General features: G+C 45.0%; 1 protein-coding gene across 2 annotated transcripts; it reads left to right on the top strand.

Moving 5' to 3' along the window:
* Positions 1–1,041: 1,041 nt before the first annotated feature.
* On the top strand, positions 1,042–24,588 carry cdc6 (cell division cycle 6). 2 transcript variants are annotated; one of them, XM_033035052.1, is made up of 12 exons: positions 1,042–1,240; positions 1,989–2,155; positions 4,885–5,145; positions 6,424–6,623; positions 7,720–7,892; positions 10,227–10,333; positions 14,151–14,290; positions 14,894–14,994; positions 16,217–16,269; positions 17,129–17,334; positions 21,050–21,190; positions 23,571–24,588. In XM_033035052.1, the coding sequence occupies exons 2-12, from the start codon at positions 2,014–2,016 to the stop codon at positions 23,664–23,666; spliced, it is 1,620 nt and encodes a 539-aa protein (XP_032890943.1). In that variant the 5' UTR covers positions 1,042–1,240; positions 1,989–2,013; the 3' UTR covers positions 23,667–24,588. The 2 variants fall into 2 exon arrangements, with proteins under 2 accessions (XP_032890943.1, XP_032890944.1); XM_033035053.1 differs by having other exon boundaries at positions 1,073–1,226; positions 1,986–2,155.
* Positions 24,589–24,788: the final 200 nt, after the last annotated feature.

Raw genomic sequence — 24,788 nt, 5'->3', positions numbered from 1 at the left:
TACATTCATAATGTATCTAGCGATCAGCGATCCCCGCACACTAACACTATCCTACACACACTAGGGATAATTTTCACAATTTTACCAAAGCCAATTAGCCTCCAAAGGATCTGTTGCAGGGCTATACTGTGTCGCACTAGGGCATTTAAACTGCCCCAGAATATTGTAAACTTTCAGCTGATCTAGACTTCTGAGAGCTGAGTCCCCCAATTAAAAGAACACAAAGTGCTGTGGTGACTCAGCAGGTCAGGCAGGAAGCATCTCTGGAGAACACAGATGGGCAAAACTTTATCCCAAGAGACAAGAATGTTTTATTGTCTTATGTCCCAGATAGAACAATGAAATTCTTACTTGCAACAGCACAACAGGACATGTAAACATAACACTCTGTAAACGATATAATAAATGAGTTGTGTGTAAATATATAAATACATACACACACACACACACACATATATATATATAATACACATATATATATTGAACACACACATTCACCTTTTTTTCTCATAATATATTACTTTACATAGATATAGAATGTATATACTGGGCTGTACTGCCGTCTTCTACATTACGGCATTTAAACTGCTCTAGAAAACTAAAAACTTTCAGTTTATCTGGATTTCTGATAATTCTTACACACGCATATAAATATTATATATATATACACATACAGTGTATGCGTGTCTGCGTCTGTAAGACACTTACATAAAGCTATTAAATTAAGCTTTATCTGGCACTGTGTTCTAAACATAGACGCACTGTGTTCTAAACATAGAGGCACTGGGTTTAATCTCTGACAAAAAAATGACCAGGGATCTGGAACATGTTTGTTACATTTACAGACGCTATAACAGTGTATTTATAGTCTGTGTATTTTCAGTCAGTGATCCAGAGAACTCCCGCCAACTTTCCGTGCATGTATCGCTCCCGCTCAGGCGGACCAATCACAGGCCGGGGGCTGGGAATTGGCTACACTGGGCGTCCAATCAGGACGGTCTGGATGATGCGGAAGCGCGAGTGGCGCCAAAGGTGAAGTTGCAGTTTCGCGGCAACTTTGCTCGGTGGCGGAGTGTGGCTCGGTCTGTGTGACACTGGGCACTGAGGGGGACACAACTCGCCCACCAACTACACCACCGGCTCAGACACAGGAGAGGTGCCCAGCGACAAGTGAAGCCAGTCAGACAGCGCCGTGTGCTTTACCGAGCGGCGAGTGAGTGACTGGCGAGCCGGGATAAGGGTAAGAGACCAGTACCGTTATCGCTCTGTTTAGTTACATACATAGACAATAGGTGCAGGAGTAGCCAGCACCGCCATTCAATGTTGGCGATATGCAGAGTACTGCCCTGCCGACTACAAATTCAGAAGATTCGGAAGATTCAATGTGATCATGGCTGATCATCCACAATCAGTGCCCCGTTCCTGCTTCCTCCGTTAACCAGAAGAGCTCTCTATCTAACTCTCTTTGAAAGCATCCAGTGAATCGGCCTCCACTGCCCTCGGACACAGAGAATTCCACAAATTCACAACTCTCTGTGCGAAAATGTTTTTCCTCATCTCAGTTCTAAATAGCGACCCCTTATTCTTAAGTTTACAGTTACAGCGAGGAAACAGGCCCTTCGGCTCACCAAGTCCATGCCGATCGACGATCCCCGTGCACTAGCACTATCCTACACCCACTGGGGACAATTTACAATCTTTGTGAAGCCACTTAACCTATACGTCTTTGGAGTGTGGTAGGAAGCTGATCTGTTCATAAGTGATAGGTGTAGCATTAAGCCATTTGGCCCATCAAGTCTACTCCGCCATTTAATCATGGCTGATCTGTCTCTCCCTCCTAACACTCATTATCCTTCCTTCAACCATTACTCTGATGCATTATTGGCACTTGCTCGTATTAAATAGCAGGGCAGGCAGGCTGGCATCTCGGGGCCAAATGGCCCACGGCAGCACTTACTTTCAATGTTGATTGTTGAATTCTCTCGCAGGTTGTAGCCAGCAATCGTCGTCAACATGCCTAACACCAAAGCCCGTGTTCAAGCCACCATCGATTTCCCAAGAAAGAAATCGCACAGGAGCTGCAAAGCGCCACCAACCATAAGCAAGGATTCACCGTCACCCAAAGGGCCGCCTCTCAGCCCACGCAAGCGCCTCGGTAATATTTTAAGTCTATCTAAAGTCTACCTTTTGTATGCAAAACTTTTGGGGGAGAAGAACTGATTCTGTTTACCTGTTTTTACACACGTTTTTTTAAACATAAGCATTAAATCATTAGCTTGATCTTTATGATTGTTTTAATTCTGCCCGCTGACTAACTTTCCTGAACATTTGGGGTATGCTTTAGTTTCAGCCAAAAATGGGAATTAGCTTCTCCAAATTATTCCATACGGTGCTGAGCAAATGTCCTTGCCCTGGCTTTCATGAATAATCTCAATGAATGAATGAATGAATGAATGACTATTATCACGTGTGACATGTCACCGTGAGATTCTTTTTTTTGCATACATAAGGCCTGCAAAGAGTTGCCACACTCTGATAAAATAATTTGTGACAGTTGTAATATTTTTTCACTGACATTAATTTTGTAAAAAGTTGGTTTCCAAGTAAAGAAAATAGTGTTGCTTTCATTAGAGTTAACGCACGTAGTGTGCCTGCCAGCCTGAATGCTGCTAATGATTGATAAGGAACCCTACAGACTCCACTAGTTTAGAGACACAACATGGAAACAGGCCCTTTGGCCCACCGAGCCCACACCAACCATTGCTTGCATGTTCGCACCAGTACCATGTAAAAGCCCTGTCCCACGGTACGAGTTCATTCCAAGAGCTCTCCTGAGTTTGCCCTGATTCGAACTCGGAGATTTACGGTAATGGCCACTCGTCGGTACTCGGGGCTCTCGTGGACATTTTTCAACATGTTGAAAAATCTTCACGAGTCTTCCCGTGCTTACCTGTCGTTAGCGAGTCTTCCCGAGTACCTGCCGTTAGCGTTACGAGCCGGTAAATGACGTCCCCGAGCTCCGACGTACCCGCTACGTTCATTCTCCGTGCTCACCCAGAGTTTGATTTTTTTTTAAGCTCAGGAGAGCTCTTGGAATGAACTTGTACCGTGGGACAGGGCTTTTATCCCTCTCTCCCATCCGCTCCCTACAGACTAGGGGTAATTTACAGAGGCCAATTACTCTACAAGCCCGCACGACTTTGGGATGTGGGAGGAAACTGGAGCACCTGCAGGAGAGCCACAGGGGGAACGTGCAAAGTCCTTAGTTTACAATAAAAGAGCAAAAATAATCTACAGTTGCTGGAATTCTGAAATAGAATAAAATGCTGGAAAAACTCGGGCAGCATCTGTGGAATGAGTTTTCATTTCAAGTTGATCAAGAAAAGAGGAAAAATGTTCCTTTCACTTACTGAATGTTTTCAACATTTCCTGTTTGTATCTTCTATAATTTTTCCGCTGCAGAAGGTCATGGTGTAGATTAAACTGGGCCACCTATAACTTTTAAGGCCTGATAAATTCTATGTTCCTTTGGTGCATGGAGTATGAAGGGTCGGAGTTGCTCATTATTTGCAAGGCTTTGCATGTACAGGTCCACCACCGAATTTTCCAGCAACTAGTGGTCTGGCACCTCCTTTAATCCGGACAAAATTTCAAGAGCACACTTGAAGTCCTCCTGAACATGTGGTGCCTAGGCTGTATGAGGTGGCCGATCGCGACCTCATCGGGATGAATTTGCCCCCTGTGGCCGGTGCTCTGGAACTCGTGCCTGGCCAGAGCTGGCAGATCCGTTCCCATAGACGACTTTGTGGGCCGGTACCTCAGCCCTTCGGCAGCCCATTGTGATCCCAGCTACAAAGACAGATGTGTTACAGCAATTCGTTCTTCCCCCGCACAATTAAAGCATGGAATAATCTCCACCCAACTATAGTTACCCAACCAGATGCAACTAAATTTAAAGTAGCTCTCTCTTCCCAATACCCCTTTCTGGCTTAAGCCCTCCCTTCACCACCTCCAGTTTAAATTCAATTTGGAATATTTTGGAGGACCAAGAACCAAGCCCACTTACAATGGTCAGTGATACTTATTTTCCCATAGAGAGTTCCCAACTAATCTCTGCAACTTGCCATTTTGAAATATTTGACTCTGGAAGGGAATTATAATTTTATTTTTGCAACCTGTTTTAATAATGGGTTTGGTATATCAAAATATTCATATTTACACTGCGTGGAGAAAACAGAAAGCCTGAGGAAAGATTCCAACCTGCAACGTCACCTCTCGATGTCCAGAGATGCTGCTTGACCCGCTGAGTTACTCCAGCACTTTGTAGCTTTTAAACATTACTATGGTTGTTTTGATGCACAAACGGCAAGAAGGAAGTCAATAAAATTCAAAACGCTTTTGCTACAGGAAGGGAAGAAATAAAAAACAAGTAGTGAAGAAAGAGTTAAGGGCCTGTCCCACTTTCCCGAGCTATTCACCGAATTCTCCCGAGTTTTCCCCTTGATTCAAACTCGCAGAATGTTCGTAACGGGTCCGTAGATATATCGTAGCGACACGTTATGTCAGCCGTGGGTGCTCGGGGCATCAGGTAAGTCGGGATGTTTTTTCCAGCCCGATAGAAAATGTCCACGAGTAAAAAAACTAGTCGGGAGGATGCCCCGAGTACCTATGGCTGGCATAACGAGCTGCTACGATATTCCTACGGACCCGTCACGAACATTCTGTGAGTTTGAATCAAGGGGAAAACTCGGGAGAATTCGTGAATAGCTCTGAGTAAGTGGGACAGGCCTTTAGCTGTTCTGCTGTGTATTTGGTGAGGTCGTGTTAAGGTCTTGTGTGGCTCCACAGGAATATTGTTTTGTAACAACGTGCTTTCTACATCAGGTGGTGAAAACCTGTGTAACATTACCCAGTACCTGCAATGCTCCCCCTCCAAACAGAAGAAGGAAAATCAACCTGTCACTCCTTCAATGCCTCGGGGTCGGAAGTTGGAGTTTGTTCTTAGTCCATTAAAACGCTCTCCGGTAGAGCTCGATATCCTCGCTGACAAATCACCAGAGCGGACTCCGTTCTCCGTCCACAAGGGTGACGAGACGCCTCGTTCAACGGCGAGATGCCCGCCTGTGGGGCTTCACAAAAAGAAAGGTATGTTCGGTGAAAAATGTTGTTGTTCAGTGTTTAGTTTTAGAGATGCTGCGCGGAAACAGATCCTCGTACACTAAACCCACACGGTCACGGGGAGAACGTACAAACTCCGTACAGACTGTACCCATGGTCGGGTAGGCAGCAACTCTTATCGCTGTGCAACCATGCCGCCCGCAATTGTTGTGTTTTTCCTATTCAGTTTAAGTGTACCTGAGTAAATTGTCAAGTCGTGAGATGTCTGACACAAGTCCCAGCGTGACACTGGATTGTTGAACTTTTATTTGGTCCAAGTTGAGACGGAACCCACAACTATCGGTTTTGGCATTGGGTTCATTATTATCATGTGTACCGAGGTACAGTGATTTGCTTTGTATGGTATCCAATCAAATCGGGTAACACGAGAGTTTAGTTTAGAGATGCAGTGCGGAAACAGGCCCTTCGGCCCACCAAGCGTGCCGACCAGCGATCACCCCGTACACTAGTACTATCCTGTGCATATTTTACAATCTTTTCCCGAAGCCAATTAACTCACAAACCTGTACGTCTTTGGAGTGTGGGAGGAAACCAGAGCACAAGGTCATTGGGTGAATGTACAAACTCAGTACAGGCCGCACCAGGTCAATTGGCCTCAGCAAAATTGCTCCTGGCCTTTACAGTGCATGCGGAAGTGGGATAGTATAGAATTAATCTGAAGAGGTGATCAATGGTCGTTGTGGGCCAAGGGCCTGTTTCCATGCTGTATCTCTAAACTGAGCTAAATGCTAATAGATTTATAGGTGTTAAAGTGATTTAAAAGAGTTGAGCAATTGTATCGGGTGATAGTACATCCGTCTCTTGGGCCAGCAAGCAGAGAGACACCACACGCTGGAGATAGACACAAAATGCTGGAGTAACTCAGCAGGTCAGGCAGCATCACTGGAAAGCAGAAATGGGTGATGTTTCAGTCTGAAGAGGCGCCTCTGCCCGAAACATCAACTACACCTGTTCTCCAAAGATGCTGCCTGACCCGCTGAGTTGCTCCAGCACTTTATGTCTGTCTTTGGTGCAAACCAGCATCTGCAGTTCCTTTCTGCACATTTTGTATGCCACACTCCGGAAGTATTAAGAATATTGCGACAAATTTATACGTATTTTATGAGCTGCCTTGGAGTGCAAGTCGTATTTGTCCATCGTGTATTGGACCAGTGTACAACACCAAGGTGTTTCAGCAGAGAACAAGGGAACGTTGGGGATTTAATCGTTTAAAAAAAAATTTTTTTTTTAAATTGTTCTTTTCAGATTTGTGCTACCAGCAGACCAAGCAAGTATTAAATACGGCCATTCCTGACCGTATCCTGGCTCGTGAAGTGGAGACCAAAGCCGTTACCCATTTCTTGCTCAATCACGTGTGTGGGGAGAAGCCGGGCAGTCTGTACATTTCTGGAGCACCTGGGACGGGAAAGACTGCTTGTCTGAACCGGATCCTCACGGATTTGAAGGTATTACTGTCTGGATCCTGAGAGTGGCTGGTTTGTGTTTCCTTAATGCCTTAAAGATAAAGATATTTCCGGTAAATGGGTCAAAGTGTGATTCTCCATTTATTCAAGGTTTTTCCAGTCTGAAGTGTTTACATTTTGCTAACGAAGAAAACGAATGGCATGTTGGCCTTTATAACAAGAGGAATCGAATATAGGAGCAAAGAGGTCCTTCTGCAGTTGTACAGAGCCCTAGTGAGACCACACCTGGAGTATTGTGTGCAGTTTTGGTCCCCTAATTTGAGGAAGGACATTCTTTTTTTGAGGGAGTGCAGCGTAGGTTTACAAGGTTAATTCCCGGAATGGCGGGACTGTCATATGCTGAGAGAATGGAGCAGCTGGGCTTGTACACTCTAGAGTTTAGAAGGATGAGAGGGTATCTCATTGAAACATATAAGATTGTTAAGGGTTTGGACATGCTAGAGGCAGGAAACATGTTCCTGATGTTGGGGAAGTCCAGAACCAAGGGCCACAGTTTAAGAATAAGGAGTAAGCCATTTAGTACGGAGACGAGGAAACACCTTTTCTACGTCAGGGAGTGGTGAGTCTGTGGAATTCTCTGCCTCAGAGGGCGGTGGAGGCAGGTTCTCTGGATGCTTTCAAGAGAGAGCTAGATAGGGCTCTTAAAAATAGCGGAGTCAGGGGATATGGGGGGGGGGGGGGGGGAGGAAGTATCGGGGTACTGATTGGGGATGATCAGCCATGATCACATTGAATGGCGGTGCTGGCTCGAAGGGCCGAATGGCCTACTCGTGCACCTATTGTCTATTGTTTCTCACCAGGCCAGTGTTCACAGAGTTTATCAGGAGAGGTTATAGAGGCAGGATCTGTTCGCAAGCTTATACACCCACACACACGTCCGCGATGACCCAATTAATAACACAAGGTTTCTTGGGAGCACAGCTATCGGGCTATGGTAGAACTACATGCAGTTTGCTGTAGTGTTTAGCAGGTTGCACATGAGGCACCAGTCAGATTATGGGAGGAAGCCTGTTGGGAGAAATGAAATTAGAACCTAGTTTGATTCCCTGCAAACTAATTTTTAGCTTTTTTCTTACAGGAGAAACTTGGTGCCTCTGCACCAATTTTCATTAACTGCATGTCGCTGAGAAACTCGCAAACAATTTTTCGCACCATTGCAGACGAGCTGTTTGGAAAAAGAAAGTTAAAATGCGTGGGAAAGGATTTTGCCAAGAGGCTGGCACAAAAGTTAACGTGCCAGGGACCGATGGTGTGAGTTGTGCCCCCTGAGTTGGGCTATTATGTTATTTTCCCTGTGGGAGTAAAAGGGGAGAGTGTGGGGCAATTCAGCAGAGACTTCGACAAGGGCAGCACGGTGGCACAGCGGTAGAGTTGCTGTCTTGCAGCACCAGTGACCCGGGTTCGATCCTGACTATGGTTGCTTGCCTGTGCAGAGTTTGTACGTTCTCCCTGTGACCTGCGTGGGATTTCCCCGGGTGCTGCGGTTTTATTAAACCATGCACTTAAGTGAAATGTTGATGTATTTGTATCCTGTTAGCAGCTCAAAACTATATGCACTCTTTGGAGGGTGAGGTGGGTAGGGTTGAAAATATGCATGAATAGTGCTATAATTTTTTAACTATAAACCAAAACGTTCTCGGCTTATTTGAAAAACCACTAACCACAATAGCCAGGTATTAAGCTTTACAATACCATCTGCAAAAATTATACTTATCATTCATTTTACTTTCAGAATATTAGAAACTTCCAGCTATAGACCATTGACTGATCCTATTTATATATGGCTGTCAGTGTTGTGGGAAATTTTAGTAATAGGATGATCGTGAATGATATTTGTTTATACATTTTTAATTTAGTTACATTTAATTAAGAGCTGAAAGTTGATCTATTTCTTGTCTGAGGATATTTCAATAAGGGGATTTTACTCACCAGGAATAAAGCAAATTATAATAATTCACTGAGCTGAATCCGAGCCCAGGTATAAAAGTTTACTAACTGTGTAGGGTTGGAAATCCAAAGCTATGGTTCATAAAGATAGTTGCCAATAAATCCAATAAGAAACGATGAAGTGTCTTCCTTCAGCATTGCACTCACCCCAATAGAATAGAATAGTTTCTTTATTGTCATTGTAACATGAACCATGTACAACAAAATTGTAAAATGTCAGCCAGTCAGTGCACCATTCAAACATTTCTAAAAGCTAACGATACATACAAGGTAAAATATTTAAAAAAGATAAACAACTAAAATAAATATCATAAAAATAGCACGCATAAACACCCAGCCCTACATCCTTCTGTCGATTTCACAGTCTCTTAGTATGTATCGCTCCTGCGTTCCTTGGCGGCTACATTTAGTGCCTTTATAGCAGTGGGGTACTTGCCTGTAGATCTATTACAGGTACACCGCTGATTTTCCAGCAACTTTTACTCCTTTAATCCGGGCAAAATTACGAGAGCATTGCGTGTGATGCACGGTCTTTCGGGTCGAGTGCCTCCATCGCGAAAGAGTTAATTGTTTACTTTGTCAATTAATGATTCTTTATTTAAGTTTCCAGCAAGCCATAGCGCTTTAGATGCAGAAGGGGGTGTAATTAGTGGGTCAGGTGTGTATTGTTGAATTATTATTATTATTATGTGACCTCTGTTGGTCCGGCAAAATGGATAATCAGACAATGTCCTTCCAAGATCCAAGGGTGCGGAAAATCAATGGTGCATCTGTACTACATGGACAGGTCAAGGAAGCATCAACATCTTAAAAGGGGAGCTACATAACGATGCATGTGGCTTCTATTGAGCATTAACATTGGAAGATTATTTTTGGGTGGCATGGTGGCGCAATGATAGAATTGCTGCCTTGCAGAGCCGGAGACCCGGGTTCGATCCCGACTACGGGTTCTGTCCCCATGGCGTTTGTTACATAGAAACATAGAAATTAGGTGCAGGAGTAGGCCATTCGGCCCTTCGAGCCTGCACCGCCATTCAATATGATCATGGCTGATCATCCAACTCAGTATCCCGTACCTGCCTTCTCTCCATACCCTCTGATCCCCTTAGCCATAAGGGCCACATCTAACTCCCTCTTAAATATAGCCAATGAACTGGCCTCGACTACCCTCTGTGGCAGGGAGTTCCAGAGATTCACCACTCTGTGTGAAAAAAGTTCTTCTCATCTCGGTTTTAAAGGATTTCCCCCTTATCCTTAAGCTGTGACCCCTTGTCCTGGACTTCCCCAACATCGGGAGCAATCTTCCTGCATCTAGCCTGTCCAACCCCTTAAGAATTTTGGGTTGCGTGGGTTTTCTCCGAGATCTTCGGTTTCCTCCCACACTCCAAAGACGTACAGGTTTGTGGGTTAATTGGCTTGGCGTATGTGTAAATTGTCCCTATGTGTGGCAGATCGTGTTAATGTGCGGGGATCGCTGGTCGGCGCGGAGTCAGTGGGCCGAAAGGCCTGCTTCTGCGCTGTATCTCTAAATTAAACTATATCAAATGGATTTTGACAGAAGGGTTCGGTGTAGCTCTGAAGCTCAAGTGCTGCCTGCTTTTATGTTTTATAATATAATGACAACTAATTTCTTTGCAGCCTTCTGGTGCTGGATGAAATGGACCAGCTGGATAGCAAGGCGCAGGATGTCCTCTACACAATATTTGAGTGGCCACATCTAACCGATTCACGACTGGTGTTAATTGGTAAGGTTTGCAATAAGGTACTTGCTATAGAGAGATTGAGCATAAGATATAGGAGCAGAATTATGCCATTCGGCCCATTGAGTCTGCTTTGCCAGTTGATTATGACTGATCTATTTTTCCCTCTCAATCCCATTCTCCTGCCTTCTCTCTTACTCTTGGTGCTCTTACTTATCAAGATCCTTTCAATATTTGCTTTAAAAATACCAGTCGGTGTGGTAGTCAATTCCACAGAATTGCCATCGTCTGGCTAAAGAAATTCCTCCTCATCTCCGTTCTGAAGTTATGTCCTTTTCTTCTGAGGCTGTGCCCTCTAGTCCTAGACTCTGACTACTCCTTTGGACAGCCTTGGAGTGTTTTCTCTGTAGTGTCGGAGGTTGAGGGGAGAGTTAATAGAAGTTTGTGTAACAAACATATGGGAGGCATGTATATGGGTAGACGGTCAGAAATGTCAAAAGACTACAAGGCAAAGCTTTCAGGTGAGATGTGTAAAACAGTTTTTCACGCAAAAACATGCCACCAGTGTATTGATGGAGGCAAAATGTGTAAGAAAGAACTGTAGGTGCTGGTTTAAATCGAAGGTGGACACAAAATGCTGGGTAACTCAGCGGGTCAGGCAGCATCTCTTGAGAGAAGGAATGGGCGACGTTTCGTGTCGAGACTCGAAACGTCGCCCATTCCTTCTCTCCAGCGATGCTGTCTGACCCGCTGAGTTACTCCAGCATTTTGTGTCCACCTGTTGTTAGAGGCAGATACGATGGAGATATTTAAGAGGCTTTTGAATTAGGTGCATGGATACACAGGGAGAGAGAGATGGATCCTGGACAGATGCAGATTAGTTTAATTTGGCATTGTGTTTGGTCCGTGGTGGGCTGAAGGGCCCGATTGTGTGCTGTTCACCTAGTATGTTCCAAGAGCATCCTTTTTCAGATTTCCATATCGGCCAACTTGGGGTTACTGAACATCCCGCGGTCTAGGCATAAGCTCAGGGGCGACCGCACCTTTGCGGTTGCAGCTCCTAGACTGTGGAACAGCATCCCTCTTCCCATCAGAACTGTCCCCTCCATCGACTCTTAAGTCGAGACTTAAAACTCATCTTTACTCTCAAGCCTTTCTTGACGTCCTCTGCAGGAGGGTTATATGTATGCATGTACTTAATATATGAACCACTGTTGTATAACATTAGTACCTCCACCAATGTAAGGCACTGTGGCCAACGAGAGTTGTTTTATAAATGTGCTATAGAAATAAAAGTGACTTGATTTTTGATGTGTTCCGGATTGGTAAAAATTAATGCTGGCAATGTTCATGAATGGCCGTGTCCTGGCTTCATAAACATTTCGGGCTTTGAATTAAATGATATTGGGCACAAGGGAAATGTGTGACCGCTAATTTGTGACAACTTTCTGTCACCTACTAAATGCCATTTGAATCAAAATCGGAGCGGGAGTAGGTCATTTAGCCCCTGGAGCATGCTCTACCATTCAGTACGATTGGTTGACTCTCAATGTCAATACCACATCCCTGTTCTCTCCCTGTTGTCCTTTGATGTAATTTGTCTAGAAAACAATTTTCCTACAATATATTTAGTGGCTGGGCCTTCAGGCTTGTGTTATAGAAAATTCTACAAGTCCAGCTGCCATGAAGAGTCAGGAAGTTGTGCGGGGGGGCTTTATAAAGCTTGGATTTGGCTGCATTTGAAGCTTTGTGTGCAGTTCTGGCCGGCCCATTGGTTGAGTAGTTTATTGTCACATGGACCGTGGTCCAGTGAAAAGCTTTTGTGTGCTATCCAGCCAGTGGAGAGACAATGCATGATTACAAGCGAGCCGTCCACGATATAATGCACGATAAAGGGAATAGTGTAAATAACGTTTAGTGCAAGGTAAAGTCTGATTAAAGATAATCTGAGGGTCTCCAGTGAGGTGGATAGTAGCTCAGGACTGCTCTCTAGTCGTTGGTAGGAAGGTTCAGTTGCCTGATAACAGGTGGGAAGATATGCAGGCTGTCATGTCTGGGGAGATATGAAGGATGTGCAGGCTTTGGATGTACAGGTTTAGCAGGTTGCTTGGATTAGAGTGGATTCACTATCAGAAGAGGTTGCACAGACTTGGATTGCGTTCTCTGCAGTGCTGGAAACTGAGGGAAGATTTGATAGAAGTGTGTAAAATTATGAGAGATAATTTGCAGGGTGGAAACGAGTGGTGACCAAGCCCTCCCGATCTCTTAATCGTGCCTGGGCTCAAAAGGCTGAGTTTTTAAGTCATAAAGTCAAGCTCCTGCCAAATGTTTCGACTTTCTTGACTTTGTTTAATGTTCATTTGGTGCTTAGTTTATATACGATCCATTTGTTTGGAGGAACGATGAGGTTTTCTCAAAAGTCGGTTATGTTTGTGTGGTCTTGTCTTGCTTCACTACTGTAGTACATGTCTGTTGTGACTTGTCCGTGGCAAGGCTGAAGCTTTTTACAGCTGTGCTCGGTCAAAAATCTGAGTGGATAGTCAGTCTTGGCTTCTTCCCAATCTTCGCCAATCTTTAGCCAATTTGGTTCATTCCATGTTAATGTCGAGGAACAGCCGAGTGCATCGAATGCAGCAAAAGCTAAGGCACCAGATAACACCCAGCTGTACTGCCGACAATCCACACTGCAGAATTACTGAGACTCGAGCAGGGCCTACTTAGTCCAGTCTAGTTGTTCTTTAAATCTTGACAATAAGATGCGAGGTATCATCAACCATGCTAGCAAGCAGCTCTTGTCAATAAACTGATCATTCTATAATTTTGGAGTTCAGTTATAACTTAGAGATTCAGCACGGAAACAGGCTCTTCGGCCCACCGAGTCTGCACCTATCAAGTCCATTCTGCCATTCAATCATGGCTGATCTATCTCTCCCTCCTAACCCCATTTTCCTGCCTTCTCCCCATAATATCTTGCACCTGTACTAATCAATAATCTATCTCTGCCCTAAATATATCAACTGAAGGCCTCCACAACCTTCTGTGGCAAAGGATTCCACAGATTCACCACCACCCTCTGACAAAAGAAATTCCTCCTCATCTCCTTCCTAAAAGGACGCCCTTTAATTCTGAGGCTATGACCTCTAGTCCTGGACTCGCCCACTAGTGGAAACATCCTCTCCACATCCACTCTATCCAGGCTTTTCACTATTCTATAACTTTCAATGAGGGCCTCCCCCCCCCCCCCCCCCCCCCCCCCCCCTCATTCTAAACTCCCAACGAAAGTAGGCTCATTGCTGTCAAACGCCCATCGTTGGCCAATGGACCGCAGTGGTTGAAGACGGCTTGCTGTTACATTCCCACGGGCTGATAGGACTAGTAAATAAATGCCTTTGTGCGTGACATCCAATTCCAGAAAATGAATGGATAACGATCAGTAGTAAAACCAAATGCTGCTCGATTCTCGAGTTGCATTTGATAATTGCCTAGAGTGGATGTGAAAGGGGATAACATTGAACGAGTGTGAATGGATGATGGATTGTCGATGGGCCGAAGGGCCTGCTTCCGCACTATCTTTTGATCAATCCATCTAAACTGCAAGACTGGCAATGAGTGCGGTTGTCTGTATCCACAACTTTATTGTGATCTGGGAAGCTAATCTGTTGAAGGCAATCGGTGATTCTACATCAAGGCTGCTTCTGCTTTGACCCCACGGTGTTGAAATAAAACAACTTGACCCAACGAATACAAACCGAATGTGGGAGAACGGTGCTCATGATCAGACCTGACCTCATTGAATGGTAGAACAAGTTCCGGTGCAGTCCGTTCTAGTTCTAAGTCAACTTATTGTAAATTCTCTTCTCAGGAATTGCAAATTTGCTGGATTTAACCGATCGGATTCTGCCTCGACTACAAGCTCGGCCCAAGTGCAAACCTCAGCTCCTGGACTTTGCCCCGTACACGAGGGACCAGATCGTGGCCATTGTACAAGACCGTCTGAGCCAGGTACAACGTGGTGGGTGGTGGCCAAGCATGCACGTTCTATATGATAGCAGAGTGGAGTGATCGAGTGTAAAGCACCCTCACCGTGCTTTTAGACTTTAGAGATACAACATGGTAATATGCCCATTGGTCCACTGAGTCTGACGACCAGCGATCACCCTGTACACTAGCACTATCCTACACACCAGGCACAAGTTATAATTTCCAGAACCCAATTAACCTACACACCAGCACGTCTTTGGAGTGTGGGAAGAAACCAGAGCACCCGGTGAAAACCCACACAGTGTCAGGGAGAACATGCAAACTCCGTTCAGACAGCACCCGTAGTCTAGTTCAACCCGGATCTCTGGCGCTGTGAGACAAAAACTCTACTGCTGTGCCACTGCCTTGTGGACCATCCTGTGGCGAGCTACCAAACTGACAATAATATACTAAACTATTGCCGCATGTGGGTGGGGAAATCGTCTGTGAGCCAGTTGGGTGTGAATGAGGCCAACTATCTGTTCCTCTCTTCCAGCCTGCCCTGCTCCACACTTACCTGATGATATTATATACCCGGTTAATTGTGTGTTTGAGGTTTCTCATGTGCTCCTCTTTTACATTAAGGTTCCTGGGGAGAGCGTGTTGGAATCTGCTGCCGTTCAGTTCTGTGCTCGCAAGGTTTCCTCTGTATCTGGTGACGTTCGAAAAGCCTTGGACGTGTGCAGGTAGGAATTGGAGCCCCTCCACCGATACGTTGGGTCAAAGTGGGTGGTGAGGGTCTTGATCATCTTGCGTGGCTCGATTGTAGTTTAGGAAAGAACTGCAGATGCTGGTTTAAATCGAAGGTAGACACAAAATGCTGGAGTAACTCAGCGGGACAGGCAGCATCTCGCGAGAAGGAATGGGTGACGTTCGGGTCTAGACTAGTTTAGTTTAGAGATACAGCTTAGAAACTGACCCTTTAGCCCACCGAACACACACTCACTCACACACACTCATCCCCACGCTCACTCACACACACACTTACGCTCACACACATACTCACACTGCCAATTAACCTACATACCTCTACGTCTTTGGAGTGTGGGAGGAAACCGAAGATCTCAGAGAAAACCTACGCAGGTCATGGGGAGAACATACAAACTCCGTACAGACGGCACCCGTAGTCGGGATCTACCTTGGGTCTCCGGTGCTGTAAGGCAGCAACTCTACCGCTGCGCCGCCGTGTCCGTCCACGCATAATCATGTAATGTCTTTCAGCTGACTGGGGTTAGCCCGCAACAAAAGCTTTTCCCTGTACCTCGCTACACGTGACAAGGAACTAAACTAATCTGATCATTGATGTGAGGTGTTGTGGTGGTCCTGTTATCCAGAGTGCTTGGAAAAGCAAGCCAGAGACCAGAGTTCCAATCTCCGTGGGAGCTTTGGAATTTGCAGAAACTTGATTCAGAATAATTACTGGATTATCAAAAAAACAATCCAGTTAACCCACGATTCAACGTTTGACCAACGCAACCTTTTTTAAAACAGAGGCAACATTTTTGATCACATTGCCTGAGCAAGGAGATTAACTTGGTGTCATGGTCGGCACAGATATTGTGGGCTGAAGGGCCTGTTCTTGTGCTGACCTATGTTTATTATGGATTGCTGTTTGTGTTTCAAAGCGAATCTTCTGATTTGACCGGTCTTTTGTTGCCATCTTCTTGTAGTGTAGTCATGGACTTTGGCATTCTGAAGCTTGTAGGTTTCATAAAATAAATAATAGAATCATACAGCATGGGAACAGGCCCTTCGGCCCAAGCTGACCAAGATGCCCCATCTACACTAGTTCCACCTATCATTGGCCCATACACCTCTAAAACGAATGTAACTTTTACACTTTTGCTTTTGGGCCTGTGGTGGACTGATTGTTAATGGTTTTGATTCATTCTGTTGCACAATTTGCAGGCGAGCTGTTGAGATCGTGGAATCGGACGCTCGATGCCAGGCGATGGTGAAGTGTAAGTTACCCTTGAAAGTTTTTGCTTTGTCTCATCGATGATCTAGGATCGATGATAGAAAAGAGCAATCGTATGCAAAGCATCTGCCGTGCACTTGTAACTTGCTGGCAGTTGTTCAGCATGCTGGTTGGAGATGTCACGGCAGAATTAAGTGTTGGAATTTAAAAAGCTCCTCTTAAAGGAGACCTGCAATTCATTATTGTTAACACTCATCGTGATTGAAAGATGCAGCTTGGTTGGAGACAGAGCCTTCGGCCACTGGGTCCACGTCTACCATCCCACTTTAGCATCCGGTCCCTACACACCGGGTCTAATTTACAGAGGCCAATTAACGCACAAACCCACACGTCTGGAGCACCCAGGAGAAGCCCACGTGGTCGACACTGACCACCACTCACCTGTTCACGTTAGCTCTATGTTATCCCACTTTCCCCATTCACTCCCTGCGGGCTATCGGCAATTTACAGAGGACAATTAACCCACAAACCCGCACGTCTTCGGGATGTGGGATGGAACTGGAGCACCCAGGAGAAAACCCACGGGTTCACAGGGGAAATGTGCAAATTACACACGGACAGCATCTGAGGTCAGGATCGAGCCCAGGTCTCTGGAGATGCGAGGCAGCAGGTGCATCGCCCTTCAAGGAAGAAAACCTCCCTCCTTGCGTGCACTGACTGACCCATGGGTGACACCTAACGTGCAACGTGTTCGATTCTTAACTACTCCTCAAATGATTTAGTGAGCTACTCTCAAAGGGAAGGATTATAAAAAGCAATGAACAAAATGAGTCGTGGAGGTTACAGAGGATTCCATGTTTAAGTGCCATTGTTTATTGGATTTTTTAAAAATGTTTGTGCAGCTAAGTCTCCAGTCAAGGCTCCGTGTTCGCCAGGCCTAAAGAAGGTTGGGTTGCCGCACATTTCCCAGGTCATCTCTGAAGTATACGGTGACCGGATGACGTCTCGCTCTGGATCAGAATGCTTTCCCCTCCAACAGAAACTACTGGTCTGTTCCCTGCTTCTCCTGCTCAGGCCGTCCAAAGTGAAAGAAGTCACCCTTGGGAAGGTAAACAACTCAAATGCTTTCTCGTTCGCCCGACCTCCAAACGTATGCCCACACTGTTGTAACCTTCACCTACAAAGAACAGAACTGTGTTAATCAATGGAACTATTTTCATTCCTCTTTTGACTGAGACCTTTAAAGGTCCCCAAATTTTTCGAGCAGTTACTCAAAATTTCTGCTGGGTAGTTTGAAGAGCAGAACTCTGACCTAGCCAATATTTATTTCAAGAGAGAGCTAGATAGGGCTCTTAAAAATAGCAGAGTCAGGGGATATGGGGAGAAGGCAGGAAAGGGGTACTGATTGGGGATGATCAGCCATGATCACATTGAATGGTGGTGCTGGCTTGAAGGGCCGAATGGCCTACTTCTGCACCTATTGTCTCTTGTTTATTGTCTTTTGATCCGTAACATGATTACATGGATTACCCGGTCATTATCTATTGTTGGAAGCAAGGTAGATAGATTCTTGATTATCCTAGGTGTCGGAGGTTAGGGGAGAGGCAGGAGAATGGGGTTAGGAGGGAGAGATAGATCAGCCATGATTGAATGGCAGACTAGACTTGATGGGCTGAATGGCCTAAATCTACTCCCATCATTTATGACCTCACTTAAGTTGGCTCCATTTTTATAGAAGTAACCATACCAAAATTATTTTATTGGCAAGATAGTACTGTTCAAAGACTTGAGGTTGTGTTACATGAAACACAAGTTTAAGTCCAGCAGTTAATAATAATTTTAAAGAACTCACAAATGTGAACACTATTAATTTCAGGCCTTCAGTTTTTAATAGGGGAAAGGGAAAGTTGATTATTTGATTTTGCTGATCTTAAAGTGAGAATACAGTTTGAATGGAAAGAGAGGTGGCAAATGCAAGTTTAGTTTGGAGATACAACCTGGAAACGGGCCCTTCGGCCCACCGAGTCCGTGCCGACCAGCGATCCCCACACATTAACACTGCAGACACTAGGGACAATTTACATTTTTACCAAGCCAATTAACCTACAAACCTGTACGTCTTTGGAGTGTGGGAGGAAACCGAAGATCTCGGAGAAAACCAACGCAGGTCACGGGGAGAACGTACAAACTCCATACGGACAGCACCCGTAGTCAGGATCGAACCCGGGTCTGGGGTGCTGTAAGGCAGCAACTCTACAGTTGGGCCACCGTGCTGCCCAAGTTAGCTCAGAAACATGCGATGTGGAACACTTTGTGGTGGTGTCTCCTAAATGGCAATGTTTGATACGAGGGCATAGATCTTGGTAAATAGGACAATGAATTTCATTCAGCCTGGACTCCAAGGGGAGAATGAGGATTTCACAGCAACCTGTTGAACAAAAATCCACAGCCATTGTTGTGTTAATATAAAATGTTTTCGTAACAAAAGTCTTGAGCAATACTTATTTTTCAGCAAAACACAAAGTGGAGTAGCTCGGAGCATCAGGCAGCATCAGTCGAGGGATTGGACAGACAAATGTTTCCTGCCCATTCCCTCCACAGATGCTGCCCGTCCCACTGAGTTACTGCAACACTTAGTGATTTGCTCAACATTTCAGCATCTGCAACTCCTTGTGCCTCCATTTAATGTTGATCTCTGCACTAAATGCACAGTTAGGTGTCCATCTCCCCCACTTGTGCGAGTTAATAAACAGAGGGTCATCTGTTCTGTATTTCGACTCGGAGGGAGAGAAGTTTGACCGGCAGAGTTCTTAGAATATGGAACTCATTTGCACAGTGCCCACTGGTACAGCCGTACATCACAGAAGATGACCAAGATGCCTCATCTCCACTAATCTCACCTGCCTGTTTTTGCCCCATTTCTCTCTAAACCTTTCCTATCTGTGTACCATTTTCAATCTTGCTATAGAACCAGCGTCAACCACCTCCTTTTGCAGCTCGTTCCATACATCCACCACTCTCTGTGTGGAAAAAGTTGCCCCTCTGGTTCCTATTAAATATTTCCCCTCACACCTTAGACCTATGTCCCCTGGTTCTTGATTCCCCTCCTCTGGGTAAAAGACTGCGCATTCACCCTATGATGTAGAGATGCTGTTCAGTTAACAGGATGACTATTTAATCAAATATGTACCAGTAAAGATAAGGAAGTAAGCTTGGAGAAGGTGGCTGTGGAGAAGACACTGATGCAAATACCAGTCCCCCTTATCAATGTGTGCAACATTGCCAAAGCAGAAGATTAAAGATTAAAAGTAAAGCAGGAATGGGAAAGCAGACTGCTCCTCCTTACATTTACAACTGCTTTTTGTTTTTGTCGGCTTTCTTCCTCATCGTGAAGTAGAATTTGACAAGCTTTCGACTTGTTTGACTGCTAATGGGAAACGTGACCAGAGATTAGACTGTGGGTCAAGTTTGTTTTGCCCTGTTGCTGTGTTGTTGAAACCGTAATCCTGCTCAGTGTGAAGGGAACTGGATGCAGACTTTGCCTGATAATCTGATACGGAATGCAACCACTAAGACGGTGGGACAACTGAGAGCGGTGTTTTGCATTCTGCTTTTGCAGCTGCAGTTTACTACATTAACCCTGTATCTATCCCCGTGGCCTGACTAATGCAATACCACGCGACACATCAGCATTTTTCAGTATAACTATTACCATTTCTTCCTCTTTGTACTCCAGGTCCACAGTCCTTGTGCTTTTTTTGAACTTAACCAGTTATTGAGTCATATCATAGTGGTACAGTGTGTAAACAGGCCCTTCGGCCCAACTTACCCACACTGACCAACATGTCCCAGCTACACTTGTCCAACCTGCCTGCACTAGATCCATATCCCTCCAAACCTGTCCTATCCATGTACCTGTCTAACTGTTTCTTAAACGTTGGGATAGTCCCAGCCTCGCCTACCTCCTCCAGCAGCTTGTTCCATACACCCACCACCCTTTGTGTGGAAAAAGTTACCGCTCCGATTCCTATTAAATCTTTTCCCCTTCACCTTGAACCAGTGTCCTCTGGTTCTCTATTTCCCCTACTCTGGGCACGTGTTCTTGTGTGTTTGTGCGGAGCGTATTTGCAGGGCTCTCCTTATCAAATAAACGGGTACAAAGCAGATACTGCGAGAGATTCCGCAGTCATGGAACATTGCCCTTTATTGCAAGAGCGATGGCCTATAACATTTGAGGATGTCACCACAACGGGAAGACTTTAGTGTGACCACATCTCAAATAACGTGTGGGCTTTTGGTCATATGATTTAAGGAAGGGCAAATTTGCCTTGGAGGCATTGCAGAGTATGTTTCATAGAATGAAGTATTTGAAGAAAAGCATAGAATCTCTTGAGTTTGGATAAAACAAACAGCCTTATTGAGTCGTACAAAATTGTGAGGGGAGTTGACAAGGTTGATGCTGCCGAGATGTTCTCGCCCCGGGTGCTGGTTTTTGTGAATAAATATTTTATTGTGAGTTGTGAGTTTTTGGGACTCTAAGTGATTGGAGCAGAATTAGGCCATTCGACCCATCAGGTCTACTCTGCCATTCAATCGTGGCTGACCTACCTCTACCTCCGAACCCCATTCTCCTGCCTTCTTCCCCTAACCCCTGATATCTTGGAGAGTTGTCATTTAAGTGCATTGTTTTTGTTTTGAACTTTTCCTGCCTGCTGTTTGACAACGTGGAGAAGGCCAGTGGATCAGATCAGCTCTGATTTCATTGAGTGGTAAAGCAGGCGCAAGGGATGTAGTGGCTGACCCGTGCTCTGGCTCTCTTTCAGCTCCACGACGCCTACAGCAAAGTTTGCAGAAGCCAGCAGATGTCGGGAGCTGACCAGTCCGAATGCCTGTCGCTCTGCAGTCTCTTGGAGTCCAGGGGGATTGTGTGGCTCAAGCAATCGAAGGAAGCTCGGCTCACCAAAGTAAGTGTGATCTGTGAAGTCCTGATATTATTCAGTTTGTAATTAATTTCAAAATGCCATTAAGAAACACTTGTTCAGAGAATGATACGGGAAGAAAAGCACAATTTATAACACAATTATAACTGTTTATTAGTGCATGCACTTCCCACACGCTAACATTGGTGTGTGTGTTTGTGCTCTTCACATGTGCGTTAATATTGTGTGCGAGTGTGTGCACCTCCACACGCCAGCGTTGTGTGTGTGTGTGCGCGCACATGCACTCCATGCACGCTAACATTGGGGTGAGTCTGCACTACCCACACACTAACTTTGGTGTTAGCTAGTGTTGGTTAGTTTTAAACTGATTTCAGTTAATTGAACTATTAAATAAGGTCAAAGATGAAAGCATTAACTCGACTAATCTACTTTAATGGCACAACACAATGAAGGGTTTTTGAGGCTTGTTGCAAAGTTATTTATGAAACTGGTGCTTTGTCAAGTAATGGAATTCACTCCATGCATCACTCAATCTCTCCCTGCAAGACATTAAAACCTGCCTCTTGGACCAAGGCTTTGTTCACTATCCAAATATTTAATTTGGGGTCCTGCAAGTGATAATATCATTTAACGATATTAAAGTGGCTTTTGAACTTTGGCATTGCCAGTGACATCCTGGTTGTAGCTGGATGTTACCACTAGATGGTGCTTTGGAGCTATTGTTTATTCCAGTGGCAGAGGTATGGGAGCCTCAGTGTTCATCACCAAAACCATGCCATGTTTGAGATTTAACCCTTCAGCAGCGAAGAAATCCGCCTGCAGGCTGCGATTCCTGATCCGTATGAATGAGCTAACTGCTCGCTCTGCCTGCATTGAGGAAACTTTCACTTGTTACACATGAGTGGAGGCAGTACCTCACCATGACTGATCTTATCTTCTGGTCGGGCTGCAGAGGCTGGATCTGCCTGGATAACTGTCATGTAATCAAAGTACAGGCGGAGATCCTGTCCTCCAGCAATTTGCCTGGACTTTTACAAAAGCATCTGAGTTAACTCTCGTCAGCTTCCCACTGGGACTGGAGCATGGACCTAAGAACGTTTGCCACAAAAGAACACAGAGTGCTGGAATAACACAGTGGGCATCAAAGGAGGAGGACTGGCCAAATTGTGTGCCTTCCACCACAGTGATGAATGCTGTGGTGGATGTTTATGTTAAATTTTTATTGTGTTTTTGTGTGTGTTCTTTATCATTGTACCGCTGCTGACATATTCATTTCACTTGCACTTTATGTGCAATGTGACAAATAAACCGTATTGTATTGTATTGTTGCTATGGGGCCACAGCAGGAGAATGGGGTTGAGAGGGAAAAATACTTCGGCCATGATCCAATGGTGGAGCAGACATGATGGACCAAATGGTCTAATTCTGCTCCTATGTCTTGTGGTCAGGCAGCATCTCTGGAGAACATGAATAGGTGACGTTTTGGGTCAGGATCCTCCTTCAGACCTGACCCGAACAGTGCCATCTATCCAGAGATGTTCCCTGACCCGCAGTTACTCCAGCACTCTGTGTCCTTTTGTGTAAACCAACATCTGCAGTTCCTTGTTTCGACTCCTGCCACAAATGTTGTCTCTCTTTTCTCTACACGTGTTGTTCATGCCGCGTCTGCTTTAACGGCTCGCAAGGCGAGAGCTGCAGTCAGTTGGTACTGTATGAATTTGTCGGCTGCTTCAGCCTGAGTTTCATTTGTGGGTTGGGGTGGGGAATGCTCTTGGATTGACCGCAGGGTTGTTTCCAAGTTTATTAGGGCGTTCACTGCATAGATGGAGCAGGTACTGGTGCCTAAAGGTCCGGGACCTGGTAAACTCCTTCCTGATGCTGACCTGTGTCATGAAGCAGGAAGAGAAGGTGTTGCTGTGTGCCCCGAAACCAGTTACATGACTGAGTTTAGTTTAGAGATAGGGTGTAGAAACAGGCCCTTCGGCTCACCGCACATTAACACTGCCCTACACACCAGGGACAGTTTACATTGATACCAAGCCAATTAACCTACACACCTGTACGTCTTTGGAGTGTGGGAGGAAGCCAAAGATCTCGAAAACCCACGGGGAGAACGTACAAACTCTGTACAGACAGCGCCCGTAGTCAGGATCGAACCCGGGTCTCTGGTGCTGCAAGCGCTGTAAAGCAGCGATTCTACTGCTTCGCCACAGCGCTCCTAAAACAATCGGCCCTTAATCTATCAATTTTTCCAAAGGGTTGAGACCGGACAACTGATTTCATCAACGGGTAACATCCTGTTTGTCGGGGGAGGAGAAGCAATAGATGGTAACTGTGGTTGTTGTGGTGAAGATGCTGATTAACTGCTGGACACCTTGTGCTAATCGCCTCCATCTCTCTGCAGGTTGGCCTGAAGATTGAAGAGGAGGATGTTGAACATGCTCTTCATGACCAAGCCCTGACAGGGAGCATTTTACAAAAGGGACTGCAATGTTTTTAGACCATTTGTTTTAATAATTTGCGTTGTTTTTGCTGCTGTCAGAGAAGTACGATAAAAGTGTCACCGAAACGGCCCTTCAGAAATGCTTCGCTGCATCTATTCCATAAATTCTCGTTTCCAAAATGAACCTTGGCTCTGCCACTTCTAGAGCTGGCTGACATTCAGAGCTAAGTCATATCTTATACACACGTGGGTGCTGCACACTTATTTCCAGTACATGGGGAGTGATGAATACCAGTGCCCATCGACTGAATGGCACTGTTGACTATGGCCTTGGCCAGCTTACTGTGCTGCCAGAAATCATCAGTGTGGGAGAAAAAGACCAGCTGGATTGCTTACCATAACAAAAGCTGGGGTTTGTTTTAATTGCTACTTGCAGCAGCACCGTTTTGGAAGATGGTGAAGTAGGTGTATATTAACTATGACATTGACCTTGTGTTGATTGTCTTTATCTTGTGAAAGGTTTATGAGATGAGTTTCTTGTGTAATAATACTTAATAACATCCCTTTGCTAACAACTTTTAAAATATTTTTTAAAGCACTTTAGGTTTTAAACATATATAAAAGCTTGTTATTGCAAGCCGGTGAGATTTTAACTGAATTAAGACTCATCTCTGGATTGATTTTATTTTTAAGATACAAAGATACCAAGAGTGTGATCCAGTCGTTTATTGCTTTGTTTTAAGGGACCAGGGAGAGGGTGATAAATGGTTCAGTTACTTTCCATAAGCCTTTGGTGCTTCAACTTCAGTTAAGATAAAAATGTCAGCATGGAATTAAGGCCTGAAATTTTGATATCAATATCATATTTGGACAAATGAGGAAGGTTTAAGTGTAAATATCTCTTGTGTATCATTTTAAGTTTGTGCCCTTGTCTGCTGTGGCTGAAACTTTAAAAATAAAGTTCAGTTGTCTTACTGTGGTTTGTTCTGAGTTTTCCCACATTTACTTATGTTTCAAGATACAGCACGAAAACGGGCCCTTCAGCCCACCGAGTCCAGCTATTCCCGCACATTAACGTTGCCCTACACGCACACACCGGACAGTTTTACATTTATACCAGGCCAATTAATTACAAACTTGTACGTTTTTGGAGTGTGGGAGGAAACCGAAGATCTCGGA

The sequence above is a fragment of the Amblyraja radiata genome, chromosome 16 (genome assembly GCF_010909765.2).
Source record: "Amblyraja radiata isolate CabotCenter1 chromosome 16, sAmbRad1.1.pri, whole genome shotgun sequence".
In the NCBI taxonomy this organism is placed as follows: domain Eukaryota; kingdom Metazoa; phylum Chordata; class Chondrichthyes; order Rajiformes; family Rajidae; genus Amblyraja; species Amblyraja radiata.
This window is presented reverse-complemented; position numbering and strand designations above follow the sequence as displayed.

Excerpts from the sequence above, each read along its gene's own strand:
- cdc6 (XM_033035052.1), top strand. The coding sequence starts at position 2,014 with ATGCCTAACACCAAAGCCCGTGTTCAAGCCACCATCGATTTCCCAAGA. Across the intron at positions 10,334-14,150 it reads TTCACGACTGGTGTTAATTG|GAATTGCAAATTTGCTGGAT; the intron begins GTAAGGTTTGCA and ends TTCTCTTCTCAG. Across the intron at positions 21,191-23,570 it reads AGGAAGCTCGGCTCACCAAA|GTTGGCCTGAAGATTGAAGA; the intron begins GTAAGTGTGATC and ends ATCTCTCTGCAG.